A 19,997-nucleotide genomic window follows, 5' to 3' on the forward strand; every position below is an offset into this window, starting at 1 on the left:
GTAATAACAAAATGTAATTATATGACACTGGAAGTTAAGTAAGGAAAGATGCCATTTTGGATTTTTGTTATTAGCATATTTTTTAAAATTGCAAATTGTGTGATGAATAAATCCTGAGAAATTTGATTTCCTGGTCCTTTGCTGCCTTTTCCTTTTTCTCCCTCAGCTCAATTAAGTTTTAACCATGAATCTACTGCAGGGGGAAAAAAGTGTGTATCTGGTAAATGGTTTTACTTTATACTGAGGCAGATTTTGTTGTATATCTTGAAACTGACCTACAACTCCCTCTAGTAATGGAATGCTAATTTTTATTTGATCACTCATTTATAGCAGTTGTTTCAATGTATGTATATTTATATGAAGGTATTTTGATTTTTTAAAAAAGCAAAAAAAATATTTATTATACTGTCAGATTTCTTGTTAATTCTAAAAGTCGTCTCAAAAGATTTGAATGATAATTTCATCATGTTCCTATAGTTAATTTCCTAATACTGAAATTACTACACAGGTATTTCAGCATAATTGTTTTTAGTTTTCTTAATTTGTTGGGGTTAATCTGCATCATGAAAGCCCATTGCTTTCAATAAGTTTGTACTCAACTTTTCTCTAATGTGACTTTAAACTCTATACTAGACAAATTGACCTTAAAGATGAACCTTCATCTTTTAAAAGTTGAAAGAGTCTAAGAAAGTGCATTTTAAAATCAGTTACATATTTAGATTCAAAAGAATAGGGTCCAAAAATCCCATTCCTAATCTATAGCTATGTGGTGGTGTTATAATTGTATTCCTCAAAGTGCATTACATCTTTTGCCTCTTTCCTATTGGGGTGACGTGCCTAAGTCCATTCATTATATTTTTAACCCATTTACAAAAATACTTCCTATAAGGCTATTGATATGTTAGGTCAGTTGTGAAAAAGACCGTTTGAAACTTTGATAAAAAGCGGTTTTATTATCTACACTTATTAGTGTTTTTTAAGAACACCAGTAGCACTGTAATGTTCTTGGTGAATCTTGAAAAAGAGTTTCATTATGAGTAGCTGAAAAGCCTTATAGGAAGTACTTTGGCTTTAGAAGTGTTTCCATGTTCTCTAAAAGGGGGAGCTTCTGTTAACTTAGGCATTAAGTAGTTTTTAATGTGCCCCAGTGAATTGGGTTAGAGCTTTTAAGAATCCAGAATTAGGTGTGAATGAAATAAGGCACCAGTCTGTTTTGATACTTGAAGTTGACTGCCTTCCTTACTTTAGAAGTGAAAACACTAAACTTTTAAAATAATACATAAATGAGTTTGGTGTTGGCCAGTAACTGAACATCTGATAAGGATTGGATTTAATTTGAAATGGTTACAGCTTTAAAGTTTAAAAAAAAAGCCCAAACTTTTCTTGTTTTGGAGGTTACCAGAAGCTCTGAGTGGTTTACGTTTGTATTTTTAAAAAAATAAAATAAAAAAATCATTTTCAGATGTTATCCAGAAATCTGCAAGTGTACTTTTCCTGTTTTAACTCCTTCCTTTTATCACCTGACTATCAGGGAAGCGTGGTTGAGGCTGCCCTGACCTGACATGTCATGATGTCGACTTGCTAGGTGGGGTTCGCTGGGGACGATACCAATGGAGTTGTTGGTAAGAGCACTTTTCTTTCTCATTTTTTGATCAGTAAAGGGACACAAAGGGTGGGGGAAATACCCAAACCCTTTAAATTGGGTAATTTACATGGGGTATGTAGAAAAATGAGACTTTCATACTTACTTTACTATTCTGCTGTCAGCAGTTTGTAAAAATTTAGTGAGGACTCACACACTATATAATATTGAATGAAGTATTTGCCAATTCATACAAAATGTAGAGTGCTCAGTCTTCAAGAAATTTACAATCTAATAAGCAGTTTAAATAAGGGGCAGAATGGTGATGGAGTCTTAAGACTGGAATTAGAGGAGACTAATCCCAGTACTTTCACTGATGTGCCTTAGGACAGGACATTGATAAACATTTTTGACTTCATGGGCCTCCCTGCTGTCATCCTAAAATAAAAGATGGGATGGAGTAGGGCTGGCGGTGGATGTTCTGCCCACTCAAATGATCTGTGGGAATGGCTTATCACACATTTGCATTATCTTGTGATTCCTTTTTACTTTTCCATTGCTGTTTCATGCAAATGTGACCACTAGCTAGTTATTTTAGTGATATCCTGAAGATTTAGTTTGAGAGACTGGTTTTAAAAGTAGAGAAATTGGCTTTTTGCAGTCAACCTTCCAAAAGGAAGGGATTCTTCATTCATGTTTGTAAGTAGAAATTACAGATTTATAAATTTGGGATTTAGAAAAAGTAGTGTGAATCATCTATATTGAGGACAGTGTGGAAGTTCAGTGGGATAAATTGATGGCATTATAATCACTAATAATAATAATTGACATACAATGCTTTGACATCTGCAAGGCATTTTATATAACTTATAGACAGCATCACAAACTAAACAACTTGTCTTTTCTAGGACACTCCCAGGACACGATGACTATGGGGTATATTAGAATTAACAATGAAAAGGGATCACTTTTTAAATAAGACTTATAAAATGTAAACAGATTTATAATTTACAATATTTAACAGTAATATCATTAATGCACTTTCACCCAGTTTCACTGTAATATTGTCAAATTTTGCTGGCCAATAGGGTAGTTAACTCTCCTAAGGCTCTACTTATCATCTTTTCTGTTTTGTGCTTCTTACTGTTCTTGGTCCTGTTGTGTTTGGGTGGGGGGAGAGGAACCTGTTCATGTCTTCAGGAGGGGAACTCTGAACAGTAAAGCCTTTGTTTTGCCCTCCTAGCAGGACATCCAGGATGGTGATGGGGGACCAAAAAGGAGACAAATCCTGGAGAGGTTGGGGGAAGAGTGGCAACCAAGCATGATTGGGGTTGGGCAGGGCCCACTGTCAGTAGTAGGAGATTCCGTGATTTTGTGGCTGTGGGTACTGTCTCCACCAATGCACATTGCACCTTGTTTATGCTTCAGTAGATGGTCTTCATGAATTGGCGCATTCACGATCACCCTGCGGCTAACCTGGTAATGAGGCTCTCTGAACTTAGCTAGGCGGGTCCTTGGATGGCAGACGCCCAGCTCACCGCTGGGCCCGTGCTCAGTGTTTGCAGCTCGCCAGGACCTTCCGGAGCTTGCACTTTGCCTGGCATTGCCTTCAGGAACCCAGGTCACTTCCACACTACCATGTTGCTTCAAAGGAAGACTTCAATGGAGGTGATTTTGATATCAATACTAATAAAATCACATTTTTGGTACTGAATTAAGATAGCCCTAATGTATTTTCTTCATCTTACCTAGCTTCCTTATTCTGAGATGACTTTCATTCCCTCTTTAACTTATTTGGACATCAGCTCCAAGTGCATATTTCAGTAGGTTTTGGGAAATCCAAGGAGAAGAACCTTGGAGAAGGTTCTGGGAGAGCCCTGGCAGGGTTGTGACACTCTCCTATGCATTTTTGGGACATAGTGGCTATGTACCTGTCCTTTCTTCTCGGTCCACTTTACAGCTCTGTATGTTGTAAAAGGAAAGCTTATAAAAGGCAACTTCTATAAGGAATCTGTTGCTCCTCAGGGATAGTTTTATAGTAGTAGATGGTGGAAATACTTATAAACTTCATGCATTTCAACATGGTTTTCTAAGTATTTTCAAAATATAAGAATGGAGCATTGCACAGTGTAGAAATTATTTTCTAACTTGCATTTCTCTAGCACTTCGGCATCTTCCATAGGGACTCCCTGAAATACACAAAGCAGGAAGCATCATCTCTGTTTTACTGATGAGGAAGCATGCTTTCAGACAGGGGAAGGGACTGCCTGAAGACAATATGGTCAGTCAGAAAACAACATATGTCATGTATGTAATGTTTGCACATAGACAAACATGGCCTTCATCACTGTAATTGTGCAATAAGGTCATTACTACAAGATAAATAAGCTTTGAGATAACAATTCAATCTGCTGACCTATTATTTTGCCTGAGATGGAAAATACAAAACTGTTTTGTTGGGATATTTGCCCTAATAAAATTTCACCTGATGCTGACTATAATCAAATGTTAGTTGACATTCTTGTCATAAATAAAGGGTTTTACTGTATTTAAACAAGCCTAGTAAAGCTATCTTTCTTAAACTAATTCTCTTAGTGGCTTGTAATGGACAAAGCTGTTCAGTAAAGCATTTGTGTTGTAATGAAGGTAAAGTCCTATTTGAGTGTAGTGAAATCATTTCATTCTCTTAAAAAGGCTACTGGTAGGCTGTGGTCCAAAAGCCTATACTAACATAGCTTGACTGGCATGCACACTCATCCCGTGATTGGGAAAGCCTGGAGAGTAAGGCCATTTACAGATGTCTATCTTCTTGGGAGGAAATTCAACAAAATTTGTAGTTTTTGGTAGAGTGTTTATGTATCTGTACAAACTGTATTGAAATACCTGTACAATGTTTAATTTTTTTTAATAAAACATTTTATGTTCAAAGTGTTTGTGCTGGTGATTTGGGGTGGGACAAAGGGTTATTATTTTTTTTTTTTGTAAAGGATGTTTCTTTTAGTGTTTAGGATGGTGGCTTTGGTAGAAATTTCCACTTTCAAAATTTGATTCTGATATTTTTCTTGTTTCTTCTGGGATAAGGCACAGATTTAAGGAGAGGATCTCAAGAAAATCCTAGCTCACCATTCTATATAACCCCACACTTTGGTGAAAACTGTGAGCTAGATAGAATTTTTTAATACTTTTGGGGGTGAGAAGTGTTTTGATATGCATAAGGGGTCAGGTGTGACTTAAACTCAGGTCTCCCAGTGGCAGGCCCACAGCCTTTTCTGCTGTGCCTTATGTTGATCATATTACTGTATTGGGAGCAGAAGGGGAGAGGCCAAGGGTACTTCTCAGAACAGAATGGTCAGCATAGGGGAGTAGCATGGAAAGGGGTGAGGAAGTAGGGATATTTATCAGGAGTAGAGATGTTGCTTTTTCTCCCTCTTGCTAATGGGTAGTACCTTTTTTTTTTTTTTTTTTTTTTTTTAAATTGGTCCTATTATTTCTTTCTATTCAGTAACTAACCCTTGGTAAACATGCTTGAAAATCAGGAACTGGCATAGTGTACTTAATTATTTAAAATGCACTTTAATGGGCTTTAAGAGAAAGAAATTGTCAATGAGTTTAATTTTCGGAATGAAACAAATAAGAGAAAGTGTCCAGATAGAAACCTAGGTAATACTGTAGCAAAGTTGGAATGAAACAAAATTTCAGGGTTAAGTGCAAGATTATAGATAAAATGATGTAAGTTCTAATAAACAGTGTTGGACCTCAGGGGACTGGGAGTGTTTTATTGGACCAACTTGCCATCATGAATCTTGGAGCTGACATCAGGGAGGCAAATCCCTATGGAAGAGGAAGGAAGCATGAATCGGCACTTGAACTATCTTTGGAGCTTCTTGATTCCTTCCTATTTAGACTTTGCCTGATATGTACTGATATTACCATGTCTCCATCTCTCTAACACTTTTCTAGTCTTTTACTCTACATGTATGAGGAGAATGTCTCTAAAACATGCACAGAGAATGTTAACAAAAAGTCCTGTAGCTATGGGCATATGAACATAACCAGTAATCATTGTAGTAGTGGGAAGGAAGAGAGGAGTAGAGCAGGATATAAATAGATTCCTGAAAACCTTGGTATGAATGAGCAGGAAATCTTCCTCCTACTCTGACTCTTGGGAAGATGAGTCCTTCCTCAAACTAGTCCTGGGCTCTATCTTGCTAGTTCTACCCTTTGTTGGTCAATATACCTCATATTCCTTCTCAGCGTGTGACACTGAAAACTGCTGTTCTGGTTCTACTCCTGTCTTTGTTAACAAGTCAACTCAGATCACAGAATTATTGATTAGGAACTGGAGAGTAAGTTTCTGGACCTCAGGGTCCTCTTTTTGGAGGCTGGGGACATTGGATGAGAATAGTCCTCAGAGGCCCTTACCGGGAACAGTGTTCTGAGATTCCTCCTTTACCCCTGAAGATATATAGATTACACCTTCTCATAAGGCAGATGTCCACACCCCTAATCACAGTACTCAATACTTAGAGCTCTACCTTCTCTCTATAGATAACCTCATTAGAGGCCTTAATCTTCTTGTCCCTGACCTAGGCATAATAAGAGAATCACCAACTAATCCCCATAGTGTGTTGTCTGTCTTAAAAGACCCTGATGGAATGAGGTTATAGTCGATTTTGATTTCAGATGAACGTAAACTTTAAATCAAGAATCTTGTAAAATGTCAGATCAGTCAGTGCAGCCTAGCTTTCATTTCTCTCAGAGGTTGCTAGTCAGATCTGAGGTCTCAACTGGTTTTGCGCCATAAAAAATGTTAGGCAAAAGGTAGATAGAATATAGAAAATATTTTTAAGGCTGTTGCAGTTTCAATCAGTTGTGTATCATTTTGACACATCTCTTCTTATTGTAGGTTAGAATGATTTTCTGTTTTTATTTAAATAGATGAATCACAGGGTTAAATGCCATATTGCACATGAATCCAGTGTCATATAGGGAGAAGAATTTTGTCTGACTAAGCAAACATTTTAATGGCAGTTTTTTTTTTTTAAGGTTAAATTCTGTGGAGTATTTATAAAAATAGTGAATTCTCTTAATGCATCTTAGGACACAACCTACAGTCAGCTTACAGGTTTATCCATGTTAACCTTGTGTGTCTTTAGTTATATTTAATGGGAACAATTTAATTTAGATATAGGCAAGTCTTACCTGGTAATGAGCTGTATAATAATGAGATTTTGCTGAAGAAACTGAGGAATCAGTCTCCTTTTATTAATCTAATTTGTCAATTTCTTTGGATCACTAGATGTCCAAAAAATATAGCAAACATCTAGAATTACAACTGACATCTATTTTTATACTAAAGACAAAAGTCAAACAAAAGGAATAGTTGTATTTTGTTCTATCTATACTGTGTTGTATTTTACTTAGTATATTTGAATCAGTATTAATCTTTTGGACTTTTCAGGTCCCTTGAGAATTTTTTTCTCAAGTTCCTACAACTGCTTTTTTCCCTGAGGGGAAACTTTTTTTTTTTTCTAATTTAGTGTAAGGATTCCTAATACTTTGGTACAATACTTTGCTGCCATTTGGTGTTTTGATTTTTCAGATTTTTAATAATTTGAAAGCACATAAATGTTTAGCCTCTTTTTCTGACTCATTTGCAAGAATATGGACCCTAAAAAAAGTTTTCTAAAAAAGAAATCATCTCAAAGTTCCATTTTTCCATATGTATGACTCAGAAAATTGTTTACTCTGAAATAACTCAGCATAATATTTTGCTCAGTGTTCTGATAACCTTGTAAATGTGTCTTTTGGATCCTGTTGTATAATTTGTATAATTCAATATTGAACAGACCTCGTTTTGTAAAATTCTTTTCTTAATTGCTAGTAGTATTTGTAAACACTAAAAGCACTTTGCAGGTACATCTGTAATTTGGGTGGTCTGAATATTACTCCCTTTTTGAAGGTAAAGAAACAGATGTGGAAAGAATTGCCATCCTTCACATTACTAATAAATGGCAAACCTGGACTTGGAACCTCTTTCTCTTTTAACTGTGGTTGCAGGGGATGATGGTGACGATGCATAAGACACAAACTTTGGTGATGAAAAGAGGCTCGTCCTAGGTTGTGTCCCTAGCCTGTCTGTGGGAAAGCCAAGGCCCTCACTCAGAAATCTGCTTCTAGAGAGTCAGGCTTGGATCTGCCCAAGACAGAGCTGATGGACTTGTTTGCTTGAATTTGGACCTTATGCCCCACAGAAATTAGGTCTGGATTGTCTGATAACCCCCATCTGTAGCTTTTTAGTGTTTTCAATGTGACGTGGAGGTGACTTGGATTTCAAAAAGCTCTGCCAATGGGCATATTAATCTGACACACTTCTTCCCAACATAAATATGCCCAAATTATTCTTTAATGTCCAAATGTTACTATGTACTCAGCTCAAAAACATTTATTGGCTCACTTGCCTGTAGGATAAAATACAAATTCCTTATCTTTGCAGCTGAGACCAACTAGGGTTGGACCTGTCCTGCCTTGCCACATTATTTTTTTATAATTTCTGTCACATACTTAGATTCTACCCAGACAGGACTTTCCCCTGCTTCCCAAATTCCTCCTAAGACTCTTCATCTCAGGCTGTCCAAGGTATGTGGAGTTCACATCATGTAGAAAGCCAGCTCAGGTGCCATCTTTTCCATGAAACCTTCATTGTGATACTCTTTTTCCTACAGGGAAGTGACTTTCCCTTAGAGTTTCTCAGAATATGTTGTTGGATCCCTCCTTTGCCTCTGTCTCTCTGTCTCTTCTCTCACACATGCACGTACACGCACACGCACATACACAGATTATTGGTGTTTAGTTGATGTTTGTCAAATTGACCTGGCCATTTTGGAAAGCTTTCCATTTCAGATCTAGTAATGGACTCTATTCTTTTGGACCATACTTTGCTGACTGCAGAGGCTCATCACCAAATGCTTAGTCACCAGGTAACTAAAGTTATTTTGCCTCAGGAACTTTAAGGTCTAAAGTACGAAGAAGTTGCAGAATATCCCATTTAGTGCCCATAGCAAAGCTGCTCTTCCAGAGCATTCAGGCTCAAGGACTTTGTCCAGAGGGTGGTCTGTATACAGTTTCTTCCTCAGTTCTGGAAATCAAATGAGATCTTTTTAAAGCACTTCATACAGGACGTGGCACATAGTAAAGTAGGTACTTCTATGGCTTCCTAAGCTCAATTCTTTGCTTAAGAGTTGAAGATTTTAAGGAAAGAGTGTTAGGAATTTCCATTCACTTGGATTCATTATTCAGTACTGAAATTGGAAGGGCAGTGGATATCCATGGAAGCTGCTAAGGGTTTTTCAGGAGGACATCAAGTATGATCAAATATTATCTCAGCATTTCAGCTCTAGAACCAAGTGGTAGCCCCTGGGAAAAGCAGCTTATGCTTTCCAAACATCCGCAGTTGCATTTGCCTTCAACAAATGATAAGTTCCTTCAGGGGTGGAGATAGTGTGGTGAAGGCCTGGGCTTAGATTTTAGAACTTGGCCCCAGCTGGTGTGCAATTAGGAGAGTCAGTGTTGGGAGATCAGGGAATGAAAAGCAACAGTAGCTTCTCACTCTCACCATTAAGTTGTGTTTGCTTTTGTATCTAGTCTGTGAGACTTGGGGGGAAGTGCTGCCATGGTAAGACTGCAGCTGCTGAGCACCCCCTAGAACCAAAACCAATCCCTAGCATAGATTTTGATAGTAATTTTGGGGAGGGTAACTCAAGATTCCAAAAGTAACGTTCTTTTCCAGTAAAACCTTCCAATTTAAATAGCCCGAGTTGTGAGACATCTTGTCCTTACTAGCAAATTATATTGGGTTCCATTTTAATCGAAAGTATCAATTTTGTTGCTCTGAAGGATAATGTTCTCAGCACCAAAACAGCCTGATTTGACAACCTGAGATAAAGTGTAGCAATGGCCACCAGGAGTATTTACCTTTACTATCTTCCCAATAGAAAAGTAGATAGTTTGTTTTCTTCAGAAAGGAAGTAGTCTCTATGTTTGATAAGTGGTTTCATGCCCACAAAATAAGGACACAGATGTGATACGTTGGCAAAGGGACCTTCCTAGGTGAAGAACTCCTTGTGTAGGTCAGAATCTCTGCCACTTGTGGCTTTGAGAAGAGATGAAGAAGAGAAACTGCCTACAGTTACCCAACCCATTGTTGCAGAGACAGGATTCGAACCCAAGTCTTCCTGCCTCTTAGGGGGCCTCTGGCACAGTGTGATTCCTTCCAAACTCCCCCCCCACACACACACACACATTGCTGATGCTAGTGGGATAAAAATGGGACCTATTGTGCCAGTCTTAGATAAGAAGGGAGTAAAGTAGAGAGAGAGAGCTGGCCATTTACCTTGCTCAAACCACATCTGAAATATTTGGTGCATTTTAAAATGGATGTTCATTGATAAATTGCTATTAAATCAGAGGAGAAAAGCCCTAAATGGAAGGGAACTGTAGCTGGTGATGTGGAAATTGGTGGAAGGAACTGGAAGTTTATCCTGGAGAAGAGAAGGAAATGGTAATGGTAAGGGATCTATCCTAAAGTAGAATTTGAATGGGCTGCCATGGGAGAGAGTCCATTTGTTCTTTTTCTTGAGCACAGAAGACAACTTGAACATTGGGTTGAAGTGTAGTAGAGAAGTGGTTTTTCAGCTTATTCTCAGGATAAGAAATGATGGGAATAATTGATCGCTATAATATTTCAAAGCACACTTCACATAGATTTTACTATCATCTCATCTCCATGGTACAGGAAAGGAAACTGAGGCTTACAGATGTTATGATGTAGAGTTGCCCCCAAACTGAATGGACCCATTTGGGAAACAGTGAAGACCTCTTTTTGGAGGTTTTCATGTGGAAATGGCATGAATTGCATCTTGTTGGGGTTCTTGAAGGAGAAGTGTCCATTTCTGGAACATGTTTTGCACTAGGAGGTCTTTGAGAAGTCCCTTCTGATTCTGAGCCATTGCGATATGTGGAAATGCAAATATTTAGTTGTCTTTTTTTTCCCCTTAGAAATAGACATGTTTTGTTGTACACCTAACAAATATCCAAGATGACTCTTGAGTCAGGTGCTTTTTCCTCTAAATGACAAGTACTGTGGTGCCTAGGACATGGTAATTTACCCTGGTGTTCTGAAGATAGATCCAGGCAACGAATCATCTTTTTGATCTTAAGACAAAGTTCTTCAGCAAAGCCAATTTTGTTTCTAGTTATTCTTTGATCTTCAGTTATTTTGTATACATAATCATGTTGTGTGTGACTGAAGCAACCACTAGAGAGCAGAAAAGTGCCTCCAAAAGTGTTTATCTTATTTACTACAGCCACTGAAAACCAAGTGGAGCTTTCAGGTGCTATGACCTTGGTCATTTGACTTTGAGCAGGAATTTTCCTCTCAAGAGTCCTTCTGAGAAGGCTTCTTCTGAAGAAAGTCCAAAGACTATCTGTTTTGAAAGGTAATTCTTGGGGTAGCCATGCTGTACAGCTTCTAGTATAATGTTGTTGGTTTCTATGTTTATGTGGTTCGTGGTCCATGTGCATACTAGACTCCCCCAGAGTAATGATCACAACTCTTTTACACCTTGTCCTTTGTGAGTCTTGTCCATATTTTACCATAAACCCACCCTCTGTATAAGATCTCTCCCTGTTAGTGCTAGAAGACAGATCTTTTAATGGCCCTATCCTACTGTCTGCCTGTTGATCTGATGATGTCCCTGTTTTCTGCTACATGACTGGTTTATCCCTTTATTTCTGATCATACATTCCCTGGATTCCTGTTTGTGACACTCCTTGCTTCCATGTCATTATTGGTAATATGTTATATTCTGCTTACATTCACCATGTATGTGATGGTTTAAGATTTTTAGCCACAATTAAGAATCTAGTCCTTGTGTAATTGAACTTGGGAAATAAAATGAAAAGCTGGTGGTTGTCAATTGTTCATAATTCATTGGGCTATTTTTTCTTCCCATCGAGGTGTATATTGAAAATGACCTTTTTATTTTCTCATTTTTCACTTAATAAACACTTAAATTTTTTTCTCTTCACCCATCCGCACTTTAAAAGAAAAATAAAACAGCAAAAATATACATAACTAATCAAAAAAATTATCTACTTTATATGTCAAAAATATATCTCATACTTCTTGAATAGATCATCTCTCAGGAGATAAGTATCATCCATTTTCATTAGTCCTAGAATTATTGTTAGACATTTCATTGATCAGCATACTGTCTTTCAAAGTAGTTTGTTTTTATAGTGTTGTTTCTAATTTGTTCTTTCAATCTTGCTCATTTCACTTTGCATCAGTTTATACAAGTCTTTCCAAGTTTCTCTGAACCCTTTCTTTTGTCATTTCTAGGGATGAAATAGTATTCCATTATACTTAGATAACATAATTCTTTTGATCATTCCCTGACTGATAGATTCTGCCTAATCCATTGTTTCTAGTTGTTACTACAAAAAAGATGCTATAAAAATTTCTGTATATATGAGTCCTTTTCTTTTTCCCTTGATCTATTTGTAGTATAGTTGCTGGATTGAAGGGGCACAGGTTAGTCACTTATTGACTATAATTCCATTTTCCAGAATGTCTGTCAACTCATAGCTCCACTAGCAGTACGTTAATGAATGTTCCCTGTTTTGCCAATATGATGGATGTGATATTAGTAATTTGGAAAATTTTTATAGGGTATTAATAACTTGAATGTCTTCCATCGACAACTGTCATTTCATAGCCTTTGAACATTTATCATTTGAAGAAAGGGTCTTAGGCTTTAAAAAAAAAGTTTTTCAATGGTATTTTATTTTTCCAAATTAATGTAAAGATAGTTTTCCACATCATTTTTGTAAAATTTTGTGTTTCAGATTTTTCTTTCTCCCTCTTTACCTTCTCCTTCCCCAAGACAGGAATGAATCTATATATATATATATATATATATATATATATATATATATATATATATATATATATATATATATATATATGTATATATGTATATATATACATATATATACATATATATACATATATATACATATATATATAGGCTAAATATGTACAGTTCCTTTAAACATATTTCCATGTTTGTCATGTTTTACAAGAAAATCAGATCAAAAGGGAACAAATCACGAGTTAGGAAAAAAAAGCAAACAATAGCAACAACACAAAAGTGAAAAACTATGCTTTGATCCATATTCAGTCTCCATAGTTATCTTTTTGGATGTGGATGGCATTTTCCATTGAAAGAGTTTTATTCTTTTAAATTCGAATTACTTCCTTGTCTATTTTGAGAATGATTCATTAGAAACTTGTAGATTTCTTTTCCCTAGTTAATTGGTTTTCCCCCTAATTTTAGCTAGTATTTTGTTTGTCCAGTAATTTTAGTTTGTGCAATTTTACATAAGCAAAATTGACCTTTTTATTCTTATTTGATCATGAACTTTCCCCTCTAACCATAGATCTGAAAGAAAATCTTTTCCTTGTTCCTCCAATTTGTAAATAAGATAGCATTGCTTGCTAAAGCTCTTATAGTCTGAAAGGAATTTTATCTATTCCTTCTCTTTTCCTGTTATTGTGTAAAAAACTGGCAACTTGATGTCTTTTTTATTGGATTTGAAAAAGACGGATTAATTCAGGAGTAGCTCCTGAGGTGATTATAATCAGTAGAGTTAAATACTGATTTGATTTGTATAACACTTGTGTGAAGAAACTTGAAGGTTTATTCTAAATGTGTGTGTGTGTGTGTGTGTGTTGTGTGTGTATGTCTGTATCTATACATGACTATATACTTCTACACATGTCTGTATCTACTAATTTATATCTACTTATAGATACAGACATAGATCGTCTCAGAATATCATATATGATTGATCAAAGAGTTGGCTTTCCTCTCTGGAGTGTATTTCTGGTTTATGAGAAAATATGGAAATTATTCTGCAAGTTATTTTCACACAGTAAGAGGCAGACCATTGACTTTGACATCAGGGGGATGACCTGAGTTCATATCACAACTCTTTACTTACCACTACCTGAGCCTCATTTACTTCATTAATAAACTGGGGATACTAATCTTTGCATTATTCATCTCATAGATATTTGGTGAAAAACATCTTGCAAACCCTAAAGTGCAATGTCCGTAGAGGTGATGTCTTTAGTAAGTCATTCAGTGCTCTAAGTATCTGTCTTAAGACAGGTGGGGTCCTGCAGTGGTGGGCATATCTCCTTACCCTGGAGTTCCTTGTGTTGGTGAAGGTCCAGTATCACTTTCTATCCATTTAAATACTTCTCATCTCCATCCTTCGGACAGTCTTTGACCCCTTTATCTTTCATGAGCTATATGTGGTGACTATAAGTATATAAAGTGTTTTTGGTGCACTGGTTTTTGGGTGTAGTAATAGTTCCTTCTTTCAGATTTTATGTCTTCCCTAGTAATTCCCATTTTTTACATTTCTTTGTTGGTTAAGTGTAGAGGACTGGAATTCTGGACAAGTATACTTGAAACAAGGTGTTAACTCAGTGGAATTGATGAGGTGGTGATTCTTAGTTCACATATATTTAGCATGGTGATTTAATGATTCTCTAATTCACACACAGATAGTATGCTGTTATGATATAATTACAATAAGGTATATAAGGGCTAAGAAGGACTGGAAGACAGACTTTTTGACCGTTCTCCTGGTGGTTCTCCTGCCTCCTCCTAAGATCAAGGTCTCCAGAAAGCTAGCCTGAACATTACAATTAAAGTCATTATCTTCATTTGATACTTCAAGGGGATGAGTCCTGTGAGCCATCCTGGAGATTTTCTCTTCTAACCCTCTTGTTCTAGATCTGGGGGAGCTAAGCCCACAGAGGGGCGAGGTCCCATGAGTCAGTAACAGGTAACACAGCTCATTTCACTTTTCTGTTAAGATTCGTTTGAGAATATCTTCATTGTACAAATGAGTAAACTGAGGCCCAGAAAGAAGTAACTTTCCCAAGATGGAAAAAATAAATAGGCCTGTGCTCAAGATCACAGATAATGAAATAACCAGAATCAAAATGAACTTTATCAAGAGGGAAAAAGGGTGGAGATGTCATAAGGGAGGGGATCTTATTAACTCTCTGTGTCATGAAGTCCTTTGGCAGTTAATCTGGTGAAGCCTGTGGACCACTTCTCAGGAGAATTTTTTTAAATGCATAAAAAACTTATGAAGGAAACCAATCCTACTCATGTGTTATTATTGAAGTATATTTTAAAATTAGATTCATGGATACCCAAGTTAAGATACCGTGATGTAAAGAGGAGTTGAGTAGCAGCATCCTGATTTTTTATTTCTTGAGGTAGAGTACTGATGATCAAAGCTGGAGCTATGCCATCAATGTAGCTATTATACAAACTTATCTTTCCCAAATCATATTTTGCAGAGTTCCTATGAGATTTAACTTTGGTAAACACATAACTTCTCAGGATTTCACTTGCCTCGTCTCTAAAATGTGGAGAATTGGGCTAATGATCTTTAAAGTTTTTTTTTTTTAATTGTTCCAAATCCTATAGTTTCTATATCTCACTATAAACATAGACACTATTTGAGAGTGACATTGTTAATTTTATTCCAGATTGATCCTTCTTAGACCTTTCAGGATTATTGGCTTGCTTAAACTACTGATGGAGATCTGGTTGGTTATCCTCTATTACTTGTAGGAACCAGTCCAGTGGCCTCCTGCCATTCACTCTGTTGAACACAAGTTTTGGGGCCAGGCTTGACAGAGGCCAGGGGCCTGGTAGCTGCTGTGCTGACCGCTGGCATTTTAGGGACTCTCCCAACTTGCTTTCCAGTTGCTGCGTGGCTAACTTGCTGGGTTCCTTGATGATCATGTACATTCTGCATTTGCCGCGGTTTTCCAAGGAGACAGGACAATGGTCAGGGGGTTCCAGCTTGGAAGAACCAGTCCATTTGTGTTCCAATAACGAATGAATCAAAACGCCAACTAAGAGCAGTTAATGCTTTTTCACAGTTAATCATCAATAAACCACAGAACAAAACTGAAACAATGGCTTTTCCCCCTAGTAGTTCTAATCCTTCCTGGCTGTCCCCCATCTGCGTTTAACACCAATGAGCTCTAAATTCTCCTCTGATGTCTTCAGTGCCACATCCTGCTACCTGTCTGTACTTTGTTTCTTCTTGACACTCTTGCTTCCTCGTGACTAACTTTATAAAGCATTTCCCCAAGGCTTTAGGTCTTTGACAGGGAATCTTTCTATGGCCTTCCTTAGAGGTCCCTCCATTGAGTGATGGATACATCACTTTTGCTGCCCTGGATTTGAGTCATGTGGGACTTGGATTCAGAGTCTGCCCAGTCAGTCACTCACTTTTGGGATGAATCCTTTAGATTTCAATTTCCTGGTCTCCAAAATGGGGATAGTAATAACACTTCTTTCATAAGATTGTCATAAGGATCAAAGGAAAAAAGTGTATAAAAAGCAATTTGCAAACCTGTATAAATGCTAGCTGTTGTCATTATCGATATCATTCATGTTATTACCAAGCTCTCATATTCCCTGGTCTACTTCTTCCATCTGGCTCTCATGTTCTTTCTGTTCTGATTGCCTAGAGCAGGACTTAAACTGGTTTTTTCCATCCACCACCCCTTTTTGCCCAAGAAAGTTTTACATACCATCTCTTGCATCTGCTTTGGTTTTAGAGGATGCACGAACCTTAATTTGAAACCAAAATTATTCTTATTTTTCCTTGTTCCCCCTCCCCCACACAATTAGCTTTCTACTATGACTTTACATATGGCATTTCCCTATTTGTGGTCTTCTCCCTTTTTCCTGTGTGCCTTGCTTGTAATTACTACCCAAAACGAATCCTGTCCGAGCTAACCATCTTGCTGTCCCTTACTTAAAACATATTTACTTCTAGTATTGTGCCTTTGTATGTTGTTTCCTGAACATGTGATAATCCCTCTCTTCCATGCCTTCTCTGCTCTGATAGCAGCATTTGTTAGGCACTTCATTGCTTTATTGCCACATTGTCTTTTTATTTTATATATGTCTTGTTTTAATGTGCCTAAGGGGGGAGAGTTGGCTCTTTAGCTAGATTTTCAGGTAGAGAGCCTGTCCTTTCTTCAATGTTTTTCATCTTCCAAAACCCTGAATAGAATTCTCTGCATAAAAGACATCCAGCAAATGCTCATTAACTGGCAAAATTTGAGAACACATTCTGCTTCTGACATGACCGTGATATGTGTGTAGATATAAAAGCCTATTAGCAGGTTGGTGTGGGAGTATAACATAGTGGAAAGAGCTCTGGGTGCACCTTGCAGAGACTAGGTCCCTCCTCCAGTACCACCACTAATTTACCTGTGTGATCCAGAGGAAGATACTTTCTCTCTTAATCCCTCAGTTTCTTTCTCTGTTAAGGATAAATAGATTGGATTGAATGACCAACTTCTCAAATTTCTCACTCTAATGTTGTGTGTAAGTCTGTGATTCTTAAAGTTGGGTTGAAGAATAATCTTACCTGGTCTTTTTCCCTGTGAGGAAAACTAGATGTGTGTGGGAGTGGAGAAGATTGGTCTCTCCTAAATGACTCATGTCTGCCATTCTACTGATACAGCAAAAATATTCAAGTTAGATAACATTTCAACAAATAACATAGCCAGAATATTACTTCCTCTCAAACGACCTCCTACTTCCCCTGCCCCATATTCTTAGTGCCTAATTAAGGCTCATTTGTTTTGTTGTGCTACAAATTCTAGCATGGGAAATGAGTTTAGACAGTTCTTGAATACTTATATGAAGGATTTGATCTATTTATTTGTTTTGGTCTGGAGGTGAAATCTCAAGTAAGTGGTCTAAACTTTTGTCATAAATGAATTATTAAAAGAACTGGGAAATTTTTATTTTGGAAAAGAAAAGGTTTGGGGGGCTGGAGATTCAGTCACCATTTTTCAAATATTTGGAGGCTCTCAATTAGTCATGTTTAGTTCCTACTTAAATGGGCACATTTATGTGGATTCTCTGGAAGAAACATTTGGCTGGTTCTGTGTAAGCATCATTAATGCTTAGAGGAGGCAAATGCTAAAGCCTGCCCCAAGTTAAAATAGCCTGCATTAGGAGATGATGGAACATGACGATGAAGAGAACTATGTTCACGTAATGCTTGCTGTAAGTGCTTTTTCTTTCCCTGTAAAGGAAGTGTACACCTATGGTCACATAGACTTTGTAAGAGTTGGGGTACTTAGGTCTTCCAACTTTTAACACTCATTAGATCCTTGCCGTTGATTATCTTCAAATGGAGGCCAAATGGTTGCTTATCAATTATATTATGGAAGGGATTTCTTTTTTTTTCTCCCTCAAATGGCTAATTTATCAATATTATTTTTTAAAAAGACATGTATGAGATCAAAATGGAATCCATTTATCAATGAATACAGTACTTATAAGTGAGCAGAAAAATGAATACTTTATAATTCATTTTCCTGTATCATTGAGGTGGCTAAATTTTTAAAATTTCCATCTCAGCAAGAGAGAGAGTAATATTCTCCTTCTATTTTCCTCCACACAATTGTGTGTACACAAATTTTCCCTCCCTTTTTTGGGGGAATGTACCTTCTTTGGATGTGACCATCCCAGCTCTAGTCATGGAGCCCGGCAGACTTTGGGGAAGATCCACTCCAAAGATGCTTCAGGCAAGCAAGGAGCTAACCAGTCCGTTTTCTACAGTCTGAAAGTTCCCCATTGACAGCACCCTATAGACACATGCCTTCCTGCTGTAACATGCCCAGTGTCACACAGTGAGAAGGAGATAGATCTGTGACAGGATCCCTTGTCTTATAGCTTCCAGACCATTCATAAGTCAGATCACAGAATCTCTTTTTTTGGGGGGGGGGTCTTAATTTTTAAAATTTTTTATTTTATATATTTTATTTTATTTTATAATAACTTTATATTGACCGAATCCATGCCAGGGTAATTTTTTTTTACAACATTATCCCTTGCACTTGCTTCTGTTCCTATTTTTCCCCTCCCTCCACCCCCTCCCCTAGATGGCAAGCAGTCCTATATATGTTAGATATGTTGCAGTATATCCTAGATACAATATATGTTTGCAGAACCGAACAGTTCTCTTGTTGCACAGGGAGAATTGGATTCAGAAGGTAAAAATAACCTGGGAAGAAAAACAAAAATGCAAATAGTTCACATTCATTTCCCAGTGTTCTTTCCTTGGATGTAGCTGCTTCTGTCCATCATTTATCAATTGAAACTGTTAGGTCTCTTTGTCAAAGAAATCCACTTCCATCAGAATACATCCTCATACAATATCGTTGTCGAAGTGTATAATGATCTCCTGGTTCTGCTCATTTCATTTAGCATCAGTTTATGTAAGTCTCTCCAAGCCTCTCTGTATTCATCTTGCTGGTCATTTCTTACAGAACAATAATATTCCATAACATTCATATACCACAATTTACCCAACCATTCTCCAATTGATGGGGATCCATTCATTTTCCAGCTTCTAGCCACTACAAACAGGGCTGCCACAAACATTTTGGCACATACAGGTCCTTTTCCCTTCTTTAGTATCTCTTTGGGATATAAGCCCGTAAGTAATACTGCTGGATGAAAGGGTATGCACAGTTTGATAACTTTTTGGGCATGATTCCAGATTGCTCTCCAGAATGGTTGGATTCATTCACAACTCCACCAACAATGCATCAGTGTCCCAGTTTTCCCGCATCCCCTCCAACATTCATCATTATTTTTCCCTGTCATCTTAACCAATCTGACAGGTGTGTAGTGGTATCTCAGAGTTGTCTTAATTTACATTTCTCTGATTAATAATGATTTGGAACACTCTTTCATATGAGTGGTAATAGTTTCAATTTCATCATCTGAAAATTGACAGAATCTCTTTTTAAAGGGAAAATGATGTCAAGTCAAAGATCTATTACTCCCAGAACAATTATAAAGACAGAACACAAAAGACAGTTCAAATGCTCATTATCTTACTTGATACCTGAATGACCTGGTGGGAACTTGACTCTGAGACAAGTCCCTCTGAGGCTGAGATGAATAGTTCTTCTGATTTCTGTGGGAGCCAAGACCAGCATTCACTTCTCTTAATTCTCAAACTGATATTCTCCCTGTAAGTAGATGGTTCCATGTTCCAAGAGTTAGTGCCATGAATAAAACCTGGATTTGGAAGAAATATTTGACTTTTGCCAAGAAGCAAAACCTAAGAATTGAGGAAAATGAGAAATGTGACTCTGCTATTAAAGAACTTTTAGTGGGGCTAATGAAAAAGTTCTTATTCTAATGGAGATAACTTAGAAGTAGCCAGTATAAACTATTGAGGAGTTGGAAGATGATCTTGGTCCCCAAGGCCT

General features: G+C 37.2%; 1 protein-coding gene across 9 annotated transcripts in view; it reads left to right on the forward strand.

Moving 5' to 3' along the window:
• The window catches only part of HNRNPR (heterogeneous nuclear ribonucleoprotein R), a 62,733-nt gene that overhangs the window by 30,014 nt on the left and 12,722 nt on the right, over nucleotides 1-19,997 (forward strand). For 4 of the 9 annotated variants that reach the window (XR_007952266.1, XR_007952265.1, XR_007952268.1 and 1 more), the window contains exon 12: nucleotides 1,532-3,250. Coding sequence is in view for 1 of the 9 variants with exons in the window: in XM_051988279.1 (XP_051844239.1) it covers nucleotides 1,532-1,545 (14 nt within the window). In the remaining 8 variants the exon portion in view is untranslated. Of the gene's footprint in view, nucleotides 1-1,531; nucleotides 4,511-19,997 lie in introns of those variants that run through there. The other 5 variants (XR_007952269.1, XR_007952263.1, XR_007952264.1 and 2 more) reach the window with 5 other exon arrangements.

This window comes from Antechinus flavipes, chromosome 3, assembly GCF_016432865.1.
Source record: "Antechinus flavipes isolate AdamAnt ecotype Samford, QLD, Australia chromosome 3, AdamAnt_v2, whole genome shotgun sequence".
NCBI classification, from domain to species: Eukaryota; Metazoa; Chordata; class Mammalia; order Dasyuromorphia; family Dasyuridae; genus Antechinus; species Antechinus flavipes.